This window comes from Mastigoproctus giganteus, chromosome 7, assembly GCF_048544385.1.
Source record: "Mastigoproctus giganteus isolate SK-2022 chromosome 7, ASM4854438v1, whole genome shotgun sequence".
Lineage (NCBI taxonomy): Eukaryota > Metazoa > Arthropoda > Arachnida > Uropygi > Thelyphonidae > Mastigoproctus > Mastigoproctus giganteus.
In genome coordinates this window covers 102,805,631-102,822,626 of record NC_143581.1, presented here as the reverse complement: position 1 = coordinate 102,822,626, position 16,996 = coordinate 102,805,631, and the positions used below count along the sequence as shown (strand labels likewise).

At 38.5% G+C, this 16,996-nt stretch overlaps 1 protein-coding gene across 6 annotated transcripts in view; it reads left to right on the top strand.

Moving 5' to 3' along the window:
* The window catches only part of Pex23 (tectonin beta-propeller repeat-containing peroxin 23), an 851,062-nt gene that overhangs the window by 816,189 nt on the left and 17,877 nt on the right, over positions 1-16,996 (top strand). For all 6 annotated transcript variants that reach the window (XM_090377810.1, XM_090377813.1, XM_090377811.1 and 3 more), the window contains one exon: positions 8,059-8,178. In XM_090377810.1, coding sequence (XP_090233936.1) covers positions 8,059-8,178 — 120 coding nt within the window. The remainder of the gene's footprint in view (positions 1-8,058; positions 8,179-16,996) is intronic.

Here is a 16,996-nt window from a genome sequence, read left to right as displayed (position 1 = left end):
CTTCCTTGGACTTTATGTGTTTCTTAACTAATATCATAATCCCTCCTCCCCTCCTGTCTTGTCTATCCTTTCTATACACATTGTATTCCCCAAATTCCAGTTCCGCATTCCTTATATCTGTGTGACACCACGTCTCTGATATCCCAACAATATCTGCCTTTGATGTTTTGAGCAATACCTCAAATTCATCAAATTTATTTACCAAACTCCTAGCATTGGTGTACACGCAGGTATACATGCACCTGTTTCTATTCTTGGCTATCCTAACACAACCCATGTGTTTACTTGTACCGCAATGACTCCCAGCAGTCTCTGAAATATCCTGCATCTTGTTTTTCAGGCTTCTGCTCATTCTAATAGAAGCAGTGCAAGAATCACTTCCACCTCTGCCAGTGGCTACTGTTAATCTATTAGTCCTTGTATCCCCCCCAACTAGCAGTTTTCCGACCCACCTAACTCTGCCTCGACAGCATCAGCAAAAATTCTTGCACCCTTTCTATTTAAGTGTATCCCATCCCTGTAGAAGCAATCTCTCCTGTTAACAAGTACAGTCCAGGCTGAAAAAAATTCTACCCCTTGAGCCTTGCACAATCCCTCCGAATTGATCGACAAGGCTCTTATCATATACTCCTTTCTATCGTGTCTGGGCAGAATTGCAGACACTTTCAAATTCAACCCTAATTCACGGCTTTTTTTCAACAGTGACCTGTACTTGCTAAGTAATTCCGTCTGTGTAATTCTGTGTTGCCTGATGACCAAGTGCAAGCTCTGGCGTTGATGTGGGCGGCTGAGAGCTTGATGGGCCCCTCAATTTATTTCCTTCGAGGGCATCCACCCTGTCCTTCAAGCTCTCATAAAGGCCCATAAGAACGCTGAGTTATCGCCTGATTTCCTTGCACTCTTTACATCGTGCACACACAAAGACATCCCCCTTGGCAGTATCATGTCCCGTACCCGACTGCTCCGCAAACATCAAGCAAACAGTGCATTTTAAAAGACTGTGATTCAGAGGGCAACTGCCCCCCCTCAGTTCTCCCCTGAACCACAGCACTCCCATTAGCTTGAGTCTTTTGCTTTGCTGCTCTGGTCTGAGTCATGATTCCGATTTAATTCAATAAAATTTCAAAACAAAATTAAATCCTTAAGTTATATCCCAAAACAGTTATAACGCTATATTTATTTTTTCGGTATCTAGTGTTTTCTACGAGTTCCCTTTATATAACTTCCGTATCACGTGTACCACTATAGTTATGTATTAATTATTTGTTATGATTAAGTCGTTATATATATATATATATATATATATATATATATATATATATATATATATAGAGTTAAAAGTACAATTTAATTGACAATAAAGTTTATCAAGATTAATAGATTTACTGATTAATTGATAATATTATATTATGCACTATACTACACTAAGCTTATGCTATCGTGTAAAAATGGCGGGAATTCACGAACGGTACTTCAACGGACTCGTAAGTATTCATTAGCTTCCAAATCTCGCTATCTCAATTTAGAATAAACTAAGGATCCTGACTAGGTCTATAATCTACTTATAGAAGATAATTTAATATAACAATTGGTTAATAAATCGACTAAATTTGGTTAAAAAAAAAAAAGACCTCTCGTTCAATTTGTAACACGTGGATTTGATACCGTTACCGATACTAAGTAATACCTACAAAATCTCTATCTAAGTTAAACTTTAAACTAAGTATCGTAACTAGGAATATAAAGCTACTCTAGAAATAAGTTAATACGACAATTTAAGCTAATAAATCAGGAAAAACTTTTCTGTTCCAAGAGCGTCAAAGAGCTTCGTCCGCACAGGCTACGCTTGTACCCAGACTCCGTATTAGCTATAACGTTGTTCATATAATATAAGAACAGCGTTATAGCTAATCAGCGTAAAGCGAACCTTATAACGCGGTTTGCTTTACGCTGATTAGCTAAAATTAATAGGGCTTGCTGTATTTAACTGTAGCATTTATGGCTTGTATTATTTTTCTCACACACTTACACTTTCATTCATTCTTCTAGCTCTCATTTCATTTATTCGACTCTTGCTTTCTGCACTGCACTCTCTAGGCACCTCAACTTACTGTTATTCTTCAGTTGTGGTGCAGGCCTAGCCGCAAGTTTTGTGCAGGCCAGGGGAGAATGCAGTGATAGCGTTCGTGTGGTTAGTAGATGTTTGTTAGTATATATATAAAGTAGTATAAGTTATTTTTAACTTTGTATTCTTTCGGCCAATTACATTTGCTCTTCCACTCATCCCCATTCGCTCTCTCTTTCCCTCATGCTAGGTCACGCTATCTTTCACCAAAACTGACATTTATTCCCTTTTACCATAATTCCTAGTTCACTCAGTGCCCAACCTATTCATTCTGTCTTTCATTCTCATTCAGTCATTCATTCTTCTTTCATTCTATATTGCATCCCCTTGCTACCAGCTTACTGATATTTTTCAGCTAATCTGGTTCCCTGACTGCCTGTACATCTCCCTCCCCTACATAGTTACTTATTTGGTGTGGGGCCCCAGGTTCCTACACATGGCAGGGTAGTCCTGGGAGTTTTGTCATGTCAGGTTTCTGTCAGGGCACAAAATACTGCTATCCTGACAGTTTTTAAGTCATCATCTGAGCGTAGTGGGAAACTTGGGCAATTTTAACTATTTAATGCATAATAAACTCCTCAATGTTTGATCTGAATTGTTTACAGCCGGAAGTGGAGATTCTTGGAATTACTTCCACAGAGCTGATTGGTGTACGCCTTACAAATTTTACCAATGAGAAGGATCAGAAGATTTTCAAATTTTAAGAGCCAAAATTCCGGATATTTTAAAATTTTAGAAATTCCTCCCAGACAGTCCATGATACGTAAAAATTGAGGACGGATGGCAGCCTACACCTCATGAATCTTGTCAAAATGAGGGGGAAAATAAAGCTTGGGATATAAACCTAAATAACTTCAAGGGGTGTCAGGGTAGTAAACTATAGATGAAATGGCTGAATTTGAACTCCTGGTTAGGACAACTAATGCTGATAAAATAGGGCTAACAGAAATGTGGTGTCATACAGAAATTGGTGATGACAAGTTCCACAACAGTATGTATAACGTATTTAGGAAAGATAGGGAAGATATATGGAGTGGACGGGTCATGCTTCTTATCAATAATAGAAGCCTGAGCACAAAAATAGTTTTTGCTGAGTCCAAAGTTATGTCTGCCAGCATAGAATCTGTTGGCTTTGAGTTAGTTGGAAGCAAAGGTACAATGAGAGTCGGAATAATCTACAGACCAGAGATTGTGAAAAGTATGATGAGAATACATGCAACTGGAATGGGCAAGCAAGTGTGAATTTTTTATTATGGGTGACTTTAATCAGCCCCAAATTGATTTGAGTAAAGGTGAGGGAAACTCACCATTGGGAAAAACATTATTAAATACAATAGATGATTATTATTTGTACCAATATGTTAGAGAAAGTACTGGGGGTGAGAATATTCTTGACCTCTTTGTTACTTACTAATCAGATATCATCACAGGGCTTAAAGTACAGGAACCATTGTCGGAAAGTGATCATGCAATTGTCAGTTGGAAGGTGATGAAAGACATTGTAGTATTAAAGGTAAAGGCATGGGTTTTAACTTAAAAAGAAGAGACTTTGATAGTTTAAGACACTATATGACATCTGTGAATTGAGCAGATATATGACATCTGTGAATTGAGCAGATGCCAATGGATGGCAAATACATTTGAATTATGGAAAAACTTTTAAAGCATAAATCACAGAAGCCATGAATACATTCATAATCCCAGGGGCTCACATCTGGTGAGTATGGGTTTGGCACACCCAGGGTCCTGAGCTGGATATCATCATTCTTCTTTTTCTTCGTGATTCCCTTCTTCTCTCTCTCTCTCTCTCTCTCTCTCTCTCTCTCTCTCTCTCTCTCTCTCTCTCTCTCGGAGTAATTCAGAAATAAAATTTTTGGCTGGTGCAACATAAGCCTCAGGCTACCTTGCACCATATGGCTGCTAATAATAATATCTTTAAGAAAATATTGCAGGAGGAAGATGCCAAAATGGATTACTGCAGCGCTGGCTGGTCAAATAGAGCAGAAAAAGCTCTATTTGGATAGTTACAGAGCAGTGAAAATACTGAAATCAACAACAGGTATAAGTTGATTTGTAATAGTACCACAAATAAGGTCAAGGAGACCAAGGCTGCATATCAGAGAGCATTGGCTGAGTGCAAAGAATGGGGACAAGGAATTAGTAGTAGTGGCATGTGATGCAAGAAAGCAAGTGTATGAGCTTATGCAGCATCAGCCAAAAAAAAAAAAAAAAAAAATTACACCATTCCCTCCAAATGCCTGTCCAGTTCCTCCTTAAATTTATTTAACCTATCAACTTCCACAATGACAGATGGAAGTTTGTTCCAGCAATTAACCACCCGCTGGCTAAAGGCAAATTTCCGCACATCTATTCTACATCTGTCTTTTCTTAATTTGAATTTATGCCCCCTTAGGTTCGTAATCTGAACAAGTGGAAGGAACCCATCAGAATTCAGTGCTCAACCTATTCAAGGCCTTATACACCTCAATCAGATCACTGTGCAGGTGCCTGGTCTCCAGCCACTGCAATTTGCAGAACTTAAGCCTCTCTTGGTAAGGGGATCCCTTCATTCCCCTCACCAATCTTGTTGCCCTTCTCTGTACACGCTCTAGCAAATCTACATCCTTCCTAAAATGAGGCCTCCAGACCTGCACGCAGTACTTAAGGCATGGCCTGACCATTGCCTTATACAGAGGGACAATCACCTCCTTTTCCTGCTAACAAAATTCTTATATATCATGGACAAAAACCCCATGACCTGCCCTGGCAGCCTGTCTGCATTGCTCAGAAAACTTCATATCTGACTGCACAATTATTCCCAGGTCTTTTTCATTTTCTACCACCTTAAGTGTAGTACCATACAGTTGGCATGTTTCTCTGGGGTTACTTCTACCCATATGCAGTACTTTGCATTTGTCAAGGTTAAACTTCAGTTGCCACTTCTTAGCCCATCTGCCCAAATTTTCTAGATCCTGTTGCAGTAGCACACTGCCATTACTGTCATTAACAACCCTGCCAACCTTTGTATCATCTGCAAACTTCGACGCTAAGCCTGATATACCTTCATCAAAGCATTGATAAATATACAAAACAACAGTGGACCCAACACTGAACCCTGTGGGATTCCATTAATAACATTAGTCCATGAAGAGCAGCACCCATTGATTACCACCCTCTGTCTTCTCCCACTCAACCATCCTTTTATCCATTGTAGCAACTCACCCTTAATACCATTCTGCTCCAATTTGTACAATACTCTTCCATGCGCAACAGTGTCAAAAGCTTTCCTGAAATCCAAATATATGATATCAAAATTATTTTTTGCATCCAGTTCCTTTGTAACCACATCATAATATCCTATCTAATTTGTCAGACAAGACTTTCCCTTAACAAACCCATTCTGTGTCTGAATTATTGCTGCAGTCTTGTCTAGATGATCCTGCAATGCACCTTTAACCAGTGACTCCGTTATTTTACCCGGAACAGAAGTTAAACTAACTGGTCTGTAATTACTCATGTCACCCTTCGCTCCCCCTTTGTGAACTGGGGATATATTTGCACATCTCCAGTTCATGGATACCTCCCTGAGTCCAAGGATGCTCTCATAATTATGGCTAAGGGTTTGCTTAGTTGCTTTGTCGCCTCCTTTAATATAACTGGATAGAGCCCATCCACCCCAGGTGCCTTTCTTATGTTTAACTTCAACAATTTCTCCTCTGCTTTGCTTTCAGTTATTACAAAATCATTAAGCACCCTGCTACACAATTTGATAACTTTCTGCCATTTACAAACCTTAATAACTTCTCATGTGTGAATGTAGATGCAAAATACTCATTCAGTTTGTTTGCTATCTGAGCAGGATCAACAGTGGAACCATCAATATCAAGTGGACCAATCAGATTCATCCCCTTCCTTTTGGAGTTTATATAAGTAAAGAAATCCTTGCTGTTTTTCTTAGCATCTTTTGCCAAAGATTTCCCGTAATCTGCCTTCGCCTGGCTAACCTCTTTTGTGACCTGATTACAGACTAGCTTATATCTGCCATAGGCTTCTGAGTCTCTTGATAATTTATATGCATCCTATGCATTTTTCTTCTCTGTCATGAGTGTCATTAGTTCATTTGATAACCATTTAGGCCTAAACCTTGAACAATATTTCTTAATAGGTTTGAAACTTTTAGTAGCATCCATGATTAATTTCTTGAATGCTTCCCACTTAGAAGCCGACCGGGCTAGGCGAGTGGGTAAAGTACCTGCCCGGCAACCCAAAGGTCGCGGGTTCGATTCCCACCTCGGGCTTGGATCAAAGTACTGCAAAAACCTTGGCAGGTGCAATATGGCCACAGAAGCCGATGCGTCAACAACTACCAAATCAAAATCAATCCCACTTAGAATGTACCGTTGGTAACATCGTCAGTTGATCCCACTGTACTCACCTTTACGGAAGCAAAAACCCTTTCCTTTACCCCTGATGGTAATTATATCTTTAAGTATATCCCACATCAGTACACTGTGATCACTGCCACCTCGTGGTTCCTTTATCTGTAAATTCTTAATACACGAATGATCACTGCTGTTAACCAGATCAAGAGTATTACCCTCTCTGGTTGCCTCTCGAATTCTTCATGTATGTGAATACAACAAAGAAGAAAGCTAATCAGATTGGACCATTGTGTGTGCACTTGGTGTGGAAAAGCCTTAGATAACGCAGCTGATGTGTCAGTTTAATTGAATAGATACTTTTCATTGGTCTTTACTTACGAAAGCCTATAAAGGCCTTTGTTGAGAAGAAGCTATGTGAATGAGGTTGGGCCACATGAAATTAGTGATTTTGTTATTACAGATTACTGTTTATTAGAAAAGCCTTTAAGCATAAAGGCAAGTAAGGCTCCCACAGTTGATGGCACATACCCAGTAGTTTTGAGTGACACCACCAGGGAGTGTATTGAAGCATTGAGGTTAATTATGAAACATCTTTGAACTTGGAGGAGATTCCTCTGAACAGTGTAAACAGGCAGCCAGGAAAGCCCATGGTGTCCTGTCAATGAATTGACAGGACACCATGCTATCCTGTAGAGAGATAGGGGGGTCATAATCCCACTGTATAAGGCAATTTTGAGACCAAATTTGAAATACTATGTTCAAGTATGGAGACATCATTTGACAAAAAGACTGAGCTACTTGAAAGGGTCCAAAGAAGGGCAACTCAAATAGTGAGATTGGTAGAAGGATGACCATATGAGGAAACTGATTATGTGGGCTACAGATTTTGGCAACCAAGCACCTCAGAGGTGACCTGATTGATGTTTATAAGGCTCTGAGAGGGATTAATAAAATGAATGAAGGTGGATTTCTCACTGTTATAAATAATTCTGGAACTAGGGATCATAAATTCAAATTACAGGGATCTAAACTTTAGATTAGATTGTAGGAAGTTTTTTTTAGCCAGTGGGTCATTGATTGTTGGGACAAGTTGCCCTCGCAGATAGTTGAGGCCATCAGTGTGAATAAATCCAAAGGCCGACTGGATTCTCTTCCCTACTCACATAGTTACCTGTGTGTTAGGAGGGAAGTGTATAATTTGTATTTTCTTGTCTACTTGTGTTTTTTTTTTTTTTTTTTTTTTTTTTTGCCCATACAGCAAAAGTCTGTGGCTTCTTTGTACTATATATCAAATATTATTATTATACCTTATTAAAAACATCATTTTTCAAAAATCTGTAGTTTTTGGTTAAAACACATGCTTCTCTTGATTATCCGTTATAGTTTTAATTCCTTAGAAAAATAAACTTGAGTACAGCTTAAAGCACATTTTGCACAACATGCATCAGAATTATGATTACTTAGAAACAATGGAACATTATGAAATGTTTAACAAAATATGTTTATTAAATATATAAAATATGTTTATATGTTTCTTTTCTTTTGTTAAAGGTGTGGGCAATCCTTGACAATGTAGAAACACCAAATGGAATAATATCTGGGGTTATTTCACGTCTCACAGAAACTTTTGTAGAAAACAACTCTTGTACAGAATGGAGTCATGGAATCACCGTAAGTGTTACTTTATTATAGTTGCTAGTTTAACTAGAGGAAAAAGGTAAATTTTTTGTTTCAAAATAATAAAATCAGTCAACTGTCCGTCACTCACAAACCATATCTCTGCTTTTCTCCTTAAAGATCCATAAAAATGGATCTTTAAGGAGAAATGGATCTTGTTTTCGTAAAGGCGACTATGATGGTCTGAGACAGTATTTAAATTCTATACAGTGGGACCAACTGATAATGTTACCAACAGCAAACTCAAAATGGGAAGCATTCAAGGAACTAATCTTGTAAGCTACCAGGCTTTACATACCAACTAAGAAATATTGTTCAAGATTTAGGCCTAAATGGTTGTCAGATGAACTAATGAGACATGTGGCAGAGAAGAAAAATGCATGGAATACATACAAATTAATGGGTGACATGGAAGCCTATGATAGATATAAGTTGGTCTGTAACCAAGTCACAAAGGAGATTAGGCAGGCAAAGGCAGACTACGAAAACTCCTTGGCAAAGGATGCAAAGAAAAACAGAAAAGAGTTCTTTACCTATTTAAACTCAAGAAGGAAAGGGATGAATCAGATTGGTCCACTGGATATTGATGGTTCAACAGTTGAGGATCCTGCTCAGGTTTGCTGTTGGCTAACAATCTAAATGAGTATTTTGCATCTACATTCACGCATGAGGAGTTATTCAGGAAGGAGAATGACGTAGGTAAAGTAAACATTGGCAGTGAGCTAGATGATTTTGTAATAACTGAGAGGAAAGTGGAGGAGAGATTGTTGAGGATAAACATAAAAAAGGCACCTGGGGTGGATGGGATCTATCCAGTTATATTAAAGGAGGCAGCAAAGGAAGTAAGCAAACCCCAAGCCATAATTATGAGAGCTTCTTTGGACTCAGGGGAGGTACCCATAGACTGGAGATGTGCAAATGTAACCCCAATTCACAAAGGAGGATCAAAGGCTGACACAAGTAATTATAGACCTAACAGATATTTATTTAAAGTATACCCAGTAAAATAAAATAAAATAAAATATTTCCAGAAGCTTTCGGAACTCGTGTCCCTTTCTCAACTGACAGAATTTTTTTAAATACATTACAAGCAAACTGTGGCACGTTACTCATTCGTCATTGTTGTAGCACGGACGTGTGCTGCCTTGCGCCAGTGATCATCCATCAATAAAACGGTTGTCTCCAGGATTGGATGTATACGCATGCCTTTCTGGCGATTTAATGCCTTAGGGTTGTTCATTATGTTTAGTGACTCTAGCCATAGGCGGTGGCGAAAGTGTCGCGCGTGGTCCACTATCTCAAAGTCGCGCTTGGGGTCAAGATCGTGGTTGGTAGCCCAAAAATGTTCTGCAAGCGCGGACTGGTCAGTTTCGGCAAGCCGGATTGCTCTGTCGTGTTCCGTGAGGCGATCCTGGAGACGTCTCGATGTCTCACCTACGTAGCAACTGTTACAGGCCCTACAGGTGATACGGTACACTACATTGCTGCGTAAGACAGGTGTGACAGGGGTCTTCACACTGGAGACAAGTGAACGTAGGTTCCTACCTGGTAATTGTACACATTTTATGTTGTAACTTCTCAGGATCTTCGAGATACGTCCTGACACTCCTGGATAGTACGGAATGTACTATCCTGAGAAGTTACAACATAAAATGTGTACAATTACCAGGTAGGAACCTACGTTCACTTGTCTCCAGTGTGAAGACCCCTGTCACACCTGTCTTACGCAGCAATGTAGTGTACCGTATCACCTGTAGGGCCTGTAACAGTTGCTACGTAGGTGAGACATCGAGACGTCTCCAGGATCGCCTCACGGAACACGACAGAGCAATCCGGCTTGCCGAAACTGACCAGTCCGCGCTTGCAGAACATTTTTGGGCTACCAACCACGATCTTGACCCCAAGCGCGACTTTGAGATAGTGGACCACGCGCGACACTTTCGCCACCGCCTATGGCTAGAGTCACTAAACATAATGAACAACCCTAAGGCATTAAATCGCCAGAAAGGCATGCGTATACATCCAATCCTGGAGACAACCGTTTTATTGATGGATGATCACTGGCGCAAGGCAGCACACGTCCGTGCTACAACAATGACGAATGAGTAACGTGCCACAGTTTGCTTGTAATGTATTTAAAAATTCTGTCAGTTGAGAAAGGGACACGAGTTCCGAAAGCTTCTGGAAATATTTTATTTTATTTTATTTTACTGGGTATACTTTAAATAAATATCTGTTAAACTATGGACCCCAGTACTCCAGGCCCATTTGTCACTAATTATAGACCTGTTAGTTTAACTTCTGTTCCAGGTAAATTAATGGAGGCACTGGTTAAAGAAGCACTGCAGGATCATCTAGACAAGAATTCAGTTATAGCTCAGACGCAGCATGGTTTTGTTAAGGGCAGGTCATGCCTGACCAATTTGATTGGATACTATGATGTAGTCACAGAAGAACTGGATGCAGGGAATAACTTTGATATTAGCATTAGCATTAGTAGAGGCATATGATGCAAGAAAGCAAGCTTATTCAGCATCAGCCAAAAAAAAAAAAAAAAAACCTTCTCCCATTTCACCCCTCTGTTCGTTCGAAATACCTGTCCAGTTGAGCTTTAAATTTGTTTAGGCTATCAACTTCAACAACAAGTGATGGAAGTCGGTTCCACCAACCAACCACCCGCAAAACAAAGAGAATACAACAGCACCATATTTAGCAATCACAGACTTGAACCCCAGTTACTCAAAACACGTGTATTTATGCACCCTAACTTACCACTCGACTACCGCAACTGTTCAAATATTATATATTTGGATCTTAGAAAGGCTTTTGATACTGTTGCACATGGAAGACTGCTGCACAAATTGGAGCAGTGTGGCATTGGAGGCAAATTGCTGCTATGGATAAGGGGATGGTTGAGTGGCAGAAGACAGAGAGTGGTAATCAATGGACACTGCTCAACGTGGACTAATGTTATTAGTGGAGTTCCTCAGGGTTCAGTGTTGGGTCCGTTGTTGTTTTCGGTGTTTATGAATGATATTGATGATGGTATACCAAGTTTAATGTCCAAGTTTGCAGATGATACAAAGGTTGGCAGGGTTATTAAGGACACTACTGACACTATGCTGCTGCAACAGGATCTGGAAAGGTTGAACAGATGGGCTGAGAGGTGGAATATGAAGTTTAACATTGACAAATGTAAAGTACTACATGTGGGAAACAGTAACCACAGAGCAACGTATCAACTCTGCGGTACTACACTGACAGTGGTGGAGAATGAAAAGGACCTGGGGGTAATTGTGCAGGCAGATATGAAGTTCTCTGAGCAGTGCAGACGAGCTGCAAGAGTAGCTCATGGCGTCTTGTCAATGATATACAGGAATTTTTCTAGCAGGGATAAGGAGGTGATTATTCCCTTGTATAAGGCAATGGTTAGGCCACATCTTGAGTACTGTATACAGGTCTGGAGGCCTCATTTCAAGAAGGATGTAGAGCTGCTGGAACGGGTACAGAGAAGGGCAACAAGATTAGTGAATGGAACAAAGGGTTGCTCTTACGAAGAAAGGCATAAGTTTTGAAAATTACAGAGTCTGGAGACTAGGCACCGGCGAGGTGATCTGATAGAGGTGTATAAGGCTTTGAATGGTTTGAGCATGCTCAATGCCAATGGGATTCTTCATCTTGCTCAGAATAATCAGAAAGGCTTAAGTTTTGCAAATTACAGAGTCTGGAGACTAGGCACCGGCGAGGTGATCTGATAGAGGTGTATAAGGCTTTGAATGGTTTGAGCATGCTCAATGCCAATGGGATTCTTCACTTGCTCAGAATAATCACCTCAGAGGGCATAAATTCAAATTGAGGAAGGACGGATGTCGGATAGATGTGTGGAAATTTGCCTTTGGCCAGCGGGTGGTTGGTTGGTGGAACCGACTTCCATTGTTGTTGAAGTTGATAGCCTAAACAAATTTAAGGCTCAACTGGACAGGTATTTCGAACGAACGGAGGGGTGAAATGGGAGTGGTGTGTTTTTTTTTTTTGTTTTTTTTTGGCTGATGAATAAGCTTGCTTTCTTGCATCATATACAAGAAAGCAAGCATATATTATTGCTTTGCTTTCACTTGCTTCTATAGATTGATTTCAAGAAATACAAATGGAAGTAAATTGTTCTAGAAGCCAAAAATAGATGTCATTAACCATCAAATGAGCATGACCACCGTCGCTCCTGTGGTATTGGGGAAGGCACTCCCTCCCCCAAGTGTTATCTTTTTAAAACCTTTTATCACATGAAATAAAATTAACTGTTTATCTTTTCACACCATACTACATTTTCAATGTAGCATGGTGTGAAAAGAATAGCAGATTAGCTATTCTCAGTGGAGACCGAGTGACACACACATTAAAAACAATAGGGCTTATGGAAAAAGTAGGGATAGGGGCAGAGCACTCAAAAATTATGTTCAGTCTGGTAAGTAAAACACTAAAAAAAGTTAAACTCAATAAAACACGGGTTTAAACATCTTAAATTTCTAATAAATAAAAAATATTACAGTAAATATAGCAGTTTACCTTGACAAGATATGAAGTTTGGTTGATTGATATTTTCTTTAATTTTTTTTTTTTTTTTTTTTTTTGGATTGTAAAATTTAAAACAGTAAAAAAGATAAGCAATCAATAACAACACGAACACGGGATGCACAAATTGCGTAAGTGAGACAAGTTTACGAAGCTTAAAAAATAGGAGTGAAGACAAGATTCTGGAAATTTATTTGATTTTATATGATTGAAGATTTTATGGAAGTTGAAACACATTTCACCATAATAACATAAAAATCCATTTAATTCCAGCTATCGGTATTATCGTAATTGCAGTAAGATCGAGTTTACTACCTATTTATAATTAGATTGCAATAACTGAAAAGCCCAATAAACCGGAAACTCTAAATTGTTTTTTTGTTTTATGGTGGTGACCTCCAGAAATGTGCTCCTCTGCTCACGCTATCACGCCTCGAGAAATTTCTTTCGAACAGAAAAATGTGAGCTCTTGAAAACATGAGTCAGCCTACAATATCATGTGTGGTCTTGTGAATACAGCAAATGACAACAGTGTGTCTCCAACCAATACAACTGCAGAAAATGGGAAATATAGCTCTCACACATTTGACATTTTTTAAGCTTCGTAAACTTGTATGTATCGCTACGCAGGTCACTATGTTCAGCTTGGTACCTGATTTTGCTTTCACTCAGCATTACTCACAAGCGAAATCATGCATGAGCCAACGCAAAAATCACATTATACTCACATTGTTCCCTAATATATCAGTCGCGTTGCGAAAATGCATGTTATGGCAGAACTGACTGTACTCAATTTTTTTTTCTATGTGAGTAGGTGCACATGTCAATTATTCGAGCTGTGCCTCAAGCACATGATGATATTGTGCTGTCAGAATTGGACAGAAAGACCACACTGATTTTAAACACATATTTTTAATGATTGCGTATATTAAATTAATGAAAACATGTTATTTTACTTGTTCTTGTTTATGGCCAGACTTCTTCATTATTCAGTTAATAATGCAGATTGAAAGGAATTGCAATAATTGAGGAATACTAAAATTGACACTGATATCAATTTTGTAGATATTTTTTTATTAACTTTTAGTTTTTATTACTGATAGAGCACACTTTATTGAACGCTGTAAGAGTTAGTGGTAGGCCTTTTGTGAATGGGTTAGGTAGGAACATTGAAAGTGAATAGGCAAGCAAACTTCCCTGGGTATTGAGAAGGTGACTCAGAATTGGAGTTTCCCCCCTTCCCAACACAGAAAAGTGGCCTAGCCCAGTTAGGCATTATTCCCACACCTGCAGTGACTCTTGATGTCTCTAATGGAGGATTAAGGATAAAAAAGATAAGAATAAAAAAATATTATTTTCTTTGTTTTTATAACACAGTAGAACATCGGTTATCTGGAAGTCCGGTTATCGGTTATCCAGAATAATTTGAAATGCCGATCTTTCTTCTTTTTTTTAATTAACAGTAGTAGTACAGTAAGCTGTGGTTATAGTCATCACATTTGCAAATTGAATTTTGATTATAATAAGTGAAAGATCACATTTACTACCTCTTTATAACAGATTGTACAAACAAAAAAGGCCAATTAACCTTTTTGTTGCAAATTAATTTTTTATTGTTTTATGGTTGTGACCTCTAGAATTCTATGTTACCTTCAGAAATGTGCTTTAGAAAATATCACAGAGACTAATAGGTTTTCTCAAAAACTATGAGTGAATTTCAGATTTGTTTAGCTCCAGATTCGGTAAGAATAATATCATAATAATATCAATCAGCCAGAAACTGTGCGATTTATTATTTTTCTCATTTTTTTTAGGATGAAATGAAAACGTATAGTTTTAAGCAACAAAAAACAGAAATTTTTAATAGAATTAGAAATGGTGAAAATTTAGGAAATCACTCCAAAGAGTTTAATGTGGGGACTTCAACAATTTAAGACATCAAGAAAAATTCCAATGCAATGACAGAATTTGTGTTGATTATGGACAGTGAAGGAGGATCTAGAAGGAAAAAATATGTCAAAACCTGAAAATGCCGCTTTAGAGAGTGCACTCACTTTATTTTTTTGTTTTCTTCATAGTGAAGTTTAGGTGAACCAGTGTCTGGCCCAATGTTGTGTGAAAAAGCATTGGATTTTAATCAAAAATTAATACTTAATGAAGATTTTAAGGCAAGCACAGGTTGGCTGAAAAACTTTAAACTGAGACACAGTATACGTGAACTAGACATTCAAGGCAAGAAACTTTCTGCAGACAAATCAGCAGTGGTGTCCTTTGAAAAGTAAGTTTGCTTCAGTTACAGAAAATTAAGAGAAAGAAAACATTTATAATATTGATGAAATGAGCTTATTATGGAAAGCATCACCGAGAAAAACCCTAGCCACTAAAAGAGAAATGCCTGCACCAAGTTTAAAGAGCAAGTTACAATTGCTATGGTGCAAATGCCACTGGGACGCACAAATTGTCCATGCTCATTATCGTTAAGTCGAAAAAACCGAGAGCATTTAAAAATCTTTTTAATTTTCCTGTTTTGTAAAAAAATCGTAAAAAGGCCTGGATGGATGTTTCTGTTTTCTGAGATTGGTTTATAATTTTTTTTATTTGATTAATCTTATTTAATTTAATCATAAGGTAAAATTGAATAAATTTAATCTTAACTTACGATTAAATTAAATAAGATTAATGAAATAAAATCAAATTTTTCCTGTAATATTAAATTTATTTAATCTTACCAGAAAAATTATCCAGAAAATTTGGCTATCTGGGAGAGGTTTGACATCAATTATTCCAAATACACGATATTCTACTGTATTGTCTAAGTTTTTGCATTCCTCCTTTCCAGGTGACCAAAATTTCTCTTACTTTCCCAAACCTTTTCTTTATTGATTTTCTTAATTTCTAGTCTATATGATACACCGAATTAGTATTAATAGTAGCAAATTGAGGAGACGGTCGTGTTCAAAGCTGCTAAGTGGATTTTTCTTATTTATTGACTTGAAATTATTGTTTTTCTAAAGCTTTTGATTTAAATTTAGTAGTATAACATTATTTTGTGATTTTCTGATTAATTTGGTGTATTTATTCTTTACTCGGCCTTGTAATTGCATAAAAGTATCGGAAAGGGTTTCCACGTGTTTCAACTCCGCTACCGTTCGTAACTTTCCCGCCTTTGTGATACGATAGTTATATACCGTACTAGATAGCGTTAGTTGAACTTTGTTAGCAGTTAAATTTTACGTTTAAATAAATACATATAACGACTTAGATTACAAACGGAATATAATTAATTATATTTAACATAATTAATAACATAACATAATTATAATTAATTAATAAATTAATAGAATCATGACTCAGACCAGAGCAGCAAAGCAAAAGGCTCAAGCTAATGGAAGTGCTGTGGCTCAGAGCAGAACTGAGGGGGGGGCAGTTGTCCTCTGACTCACAGCCTTATAAAATGCACTGTTTGCAGAGCAATCGGATATGGGACATGATACTGCCATGGGGGATGTCTTTGTGTGTGCGCGATGCAAGGAGTCTATTGATATCAGGCAACAACTCTGCGTTCTTGTGGGCCTATATGAGAGCTTGAAGGACAGGGTGGATGCCCTCGAAGAAACTAAATTGAGGGGCCCATCAAGCTCTCAGCTGCCCACATCAACGCCAGAGCTTGCACTTGGGCATCACGTGACACAGAGGCAACCCCCAAGGCAGAATGCGCTGGTCCCGAAGGAACTAGTAGTTGTTGGTGACTCTATTGTCAGGGAAACGGGGAACGTGCTTTGTAAAAAAGATAGGTGGAACAGGACCAGGGTATGTCTGCCAGGGGCAAAGGTTGATGACGTAGAGCGAATATCATCTTTTAAGGGCACAAAAGGTGATATAGTTGTACACGTTGGCACTAATAATATTAAGAGTAGGAGACCGGCAGAATTACTTAACAAGTACAGGTCACTGTGGAACAAAAGCCGAGAATTAGGGTTGAATTTGAAAGTGTCTGCAATTCTGCCCAGACACGATAGGAGGGAGTATATGATAAGAGCCTTGTCGATCAGTTCGGCCCTGGAAAGATTGTGCAAGGCTCAAGGGGTAGAATTTTTTTCAGCCTGGACTGTACTTGTTAACAGGAGAGATTGCTTCTACAGGGATGGGATACACTTAAATAGAAAGGGTGCAAGAATATTTGCTGATGCTATCGAGGCAGTGTTAGGTGGGTCGGAAAACTGCTAGCTTGGGGGGAGACAAA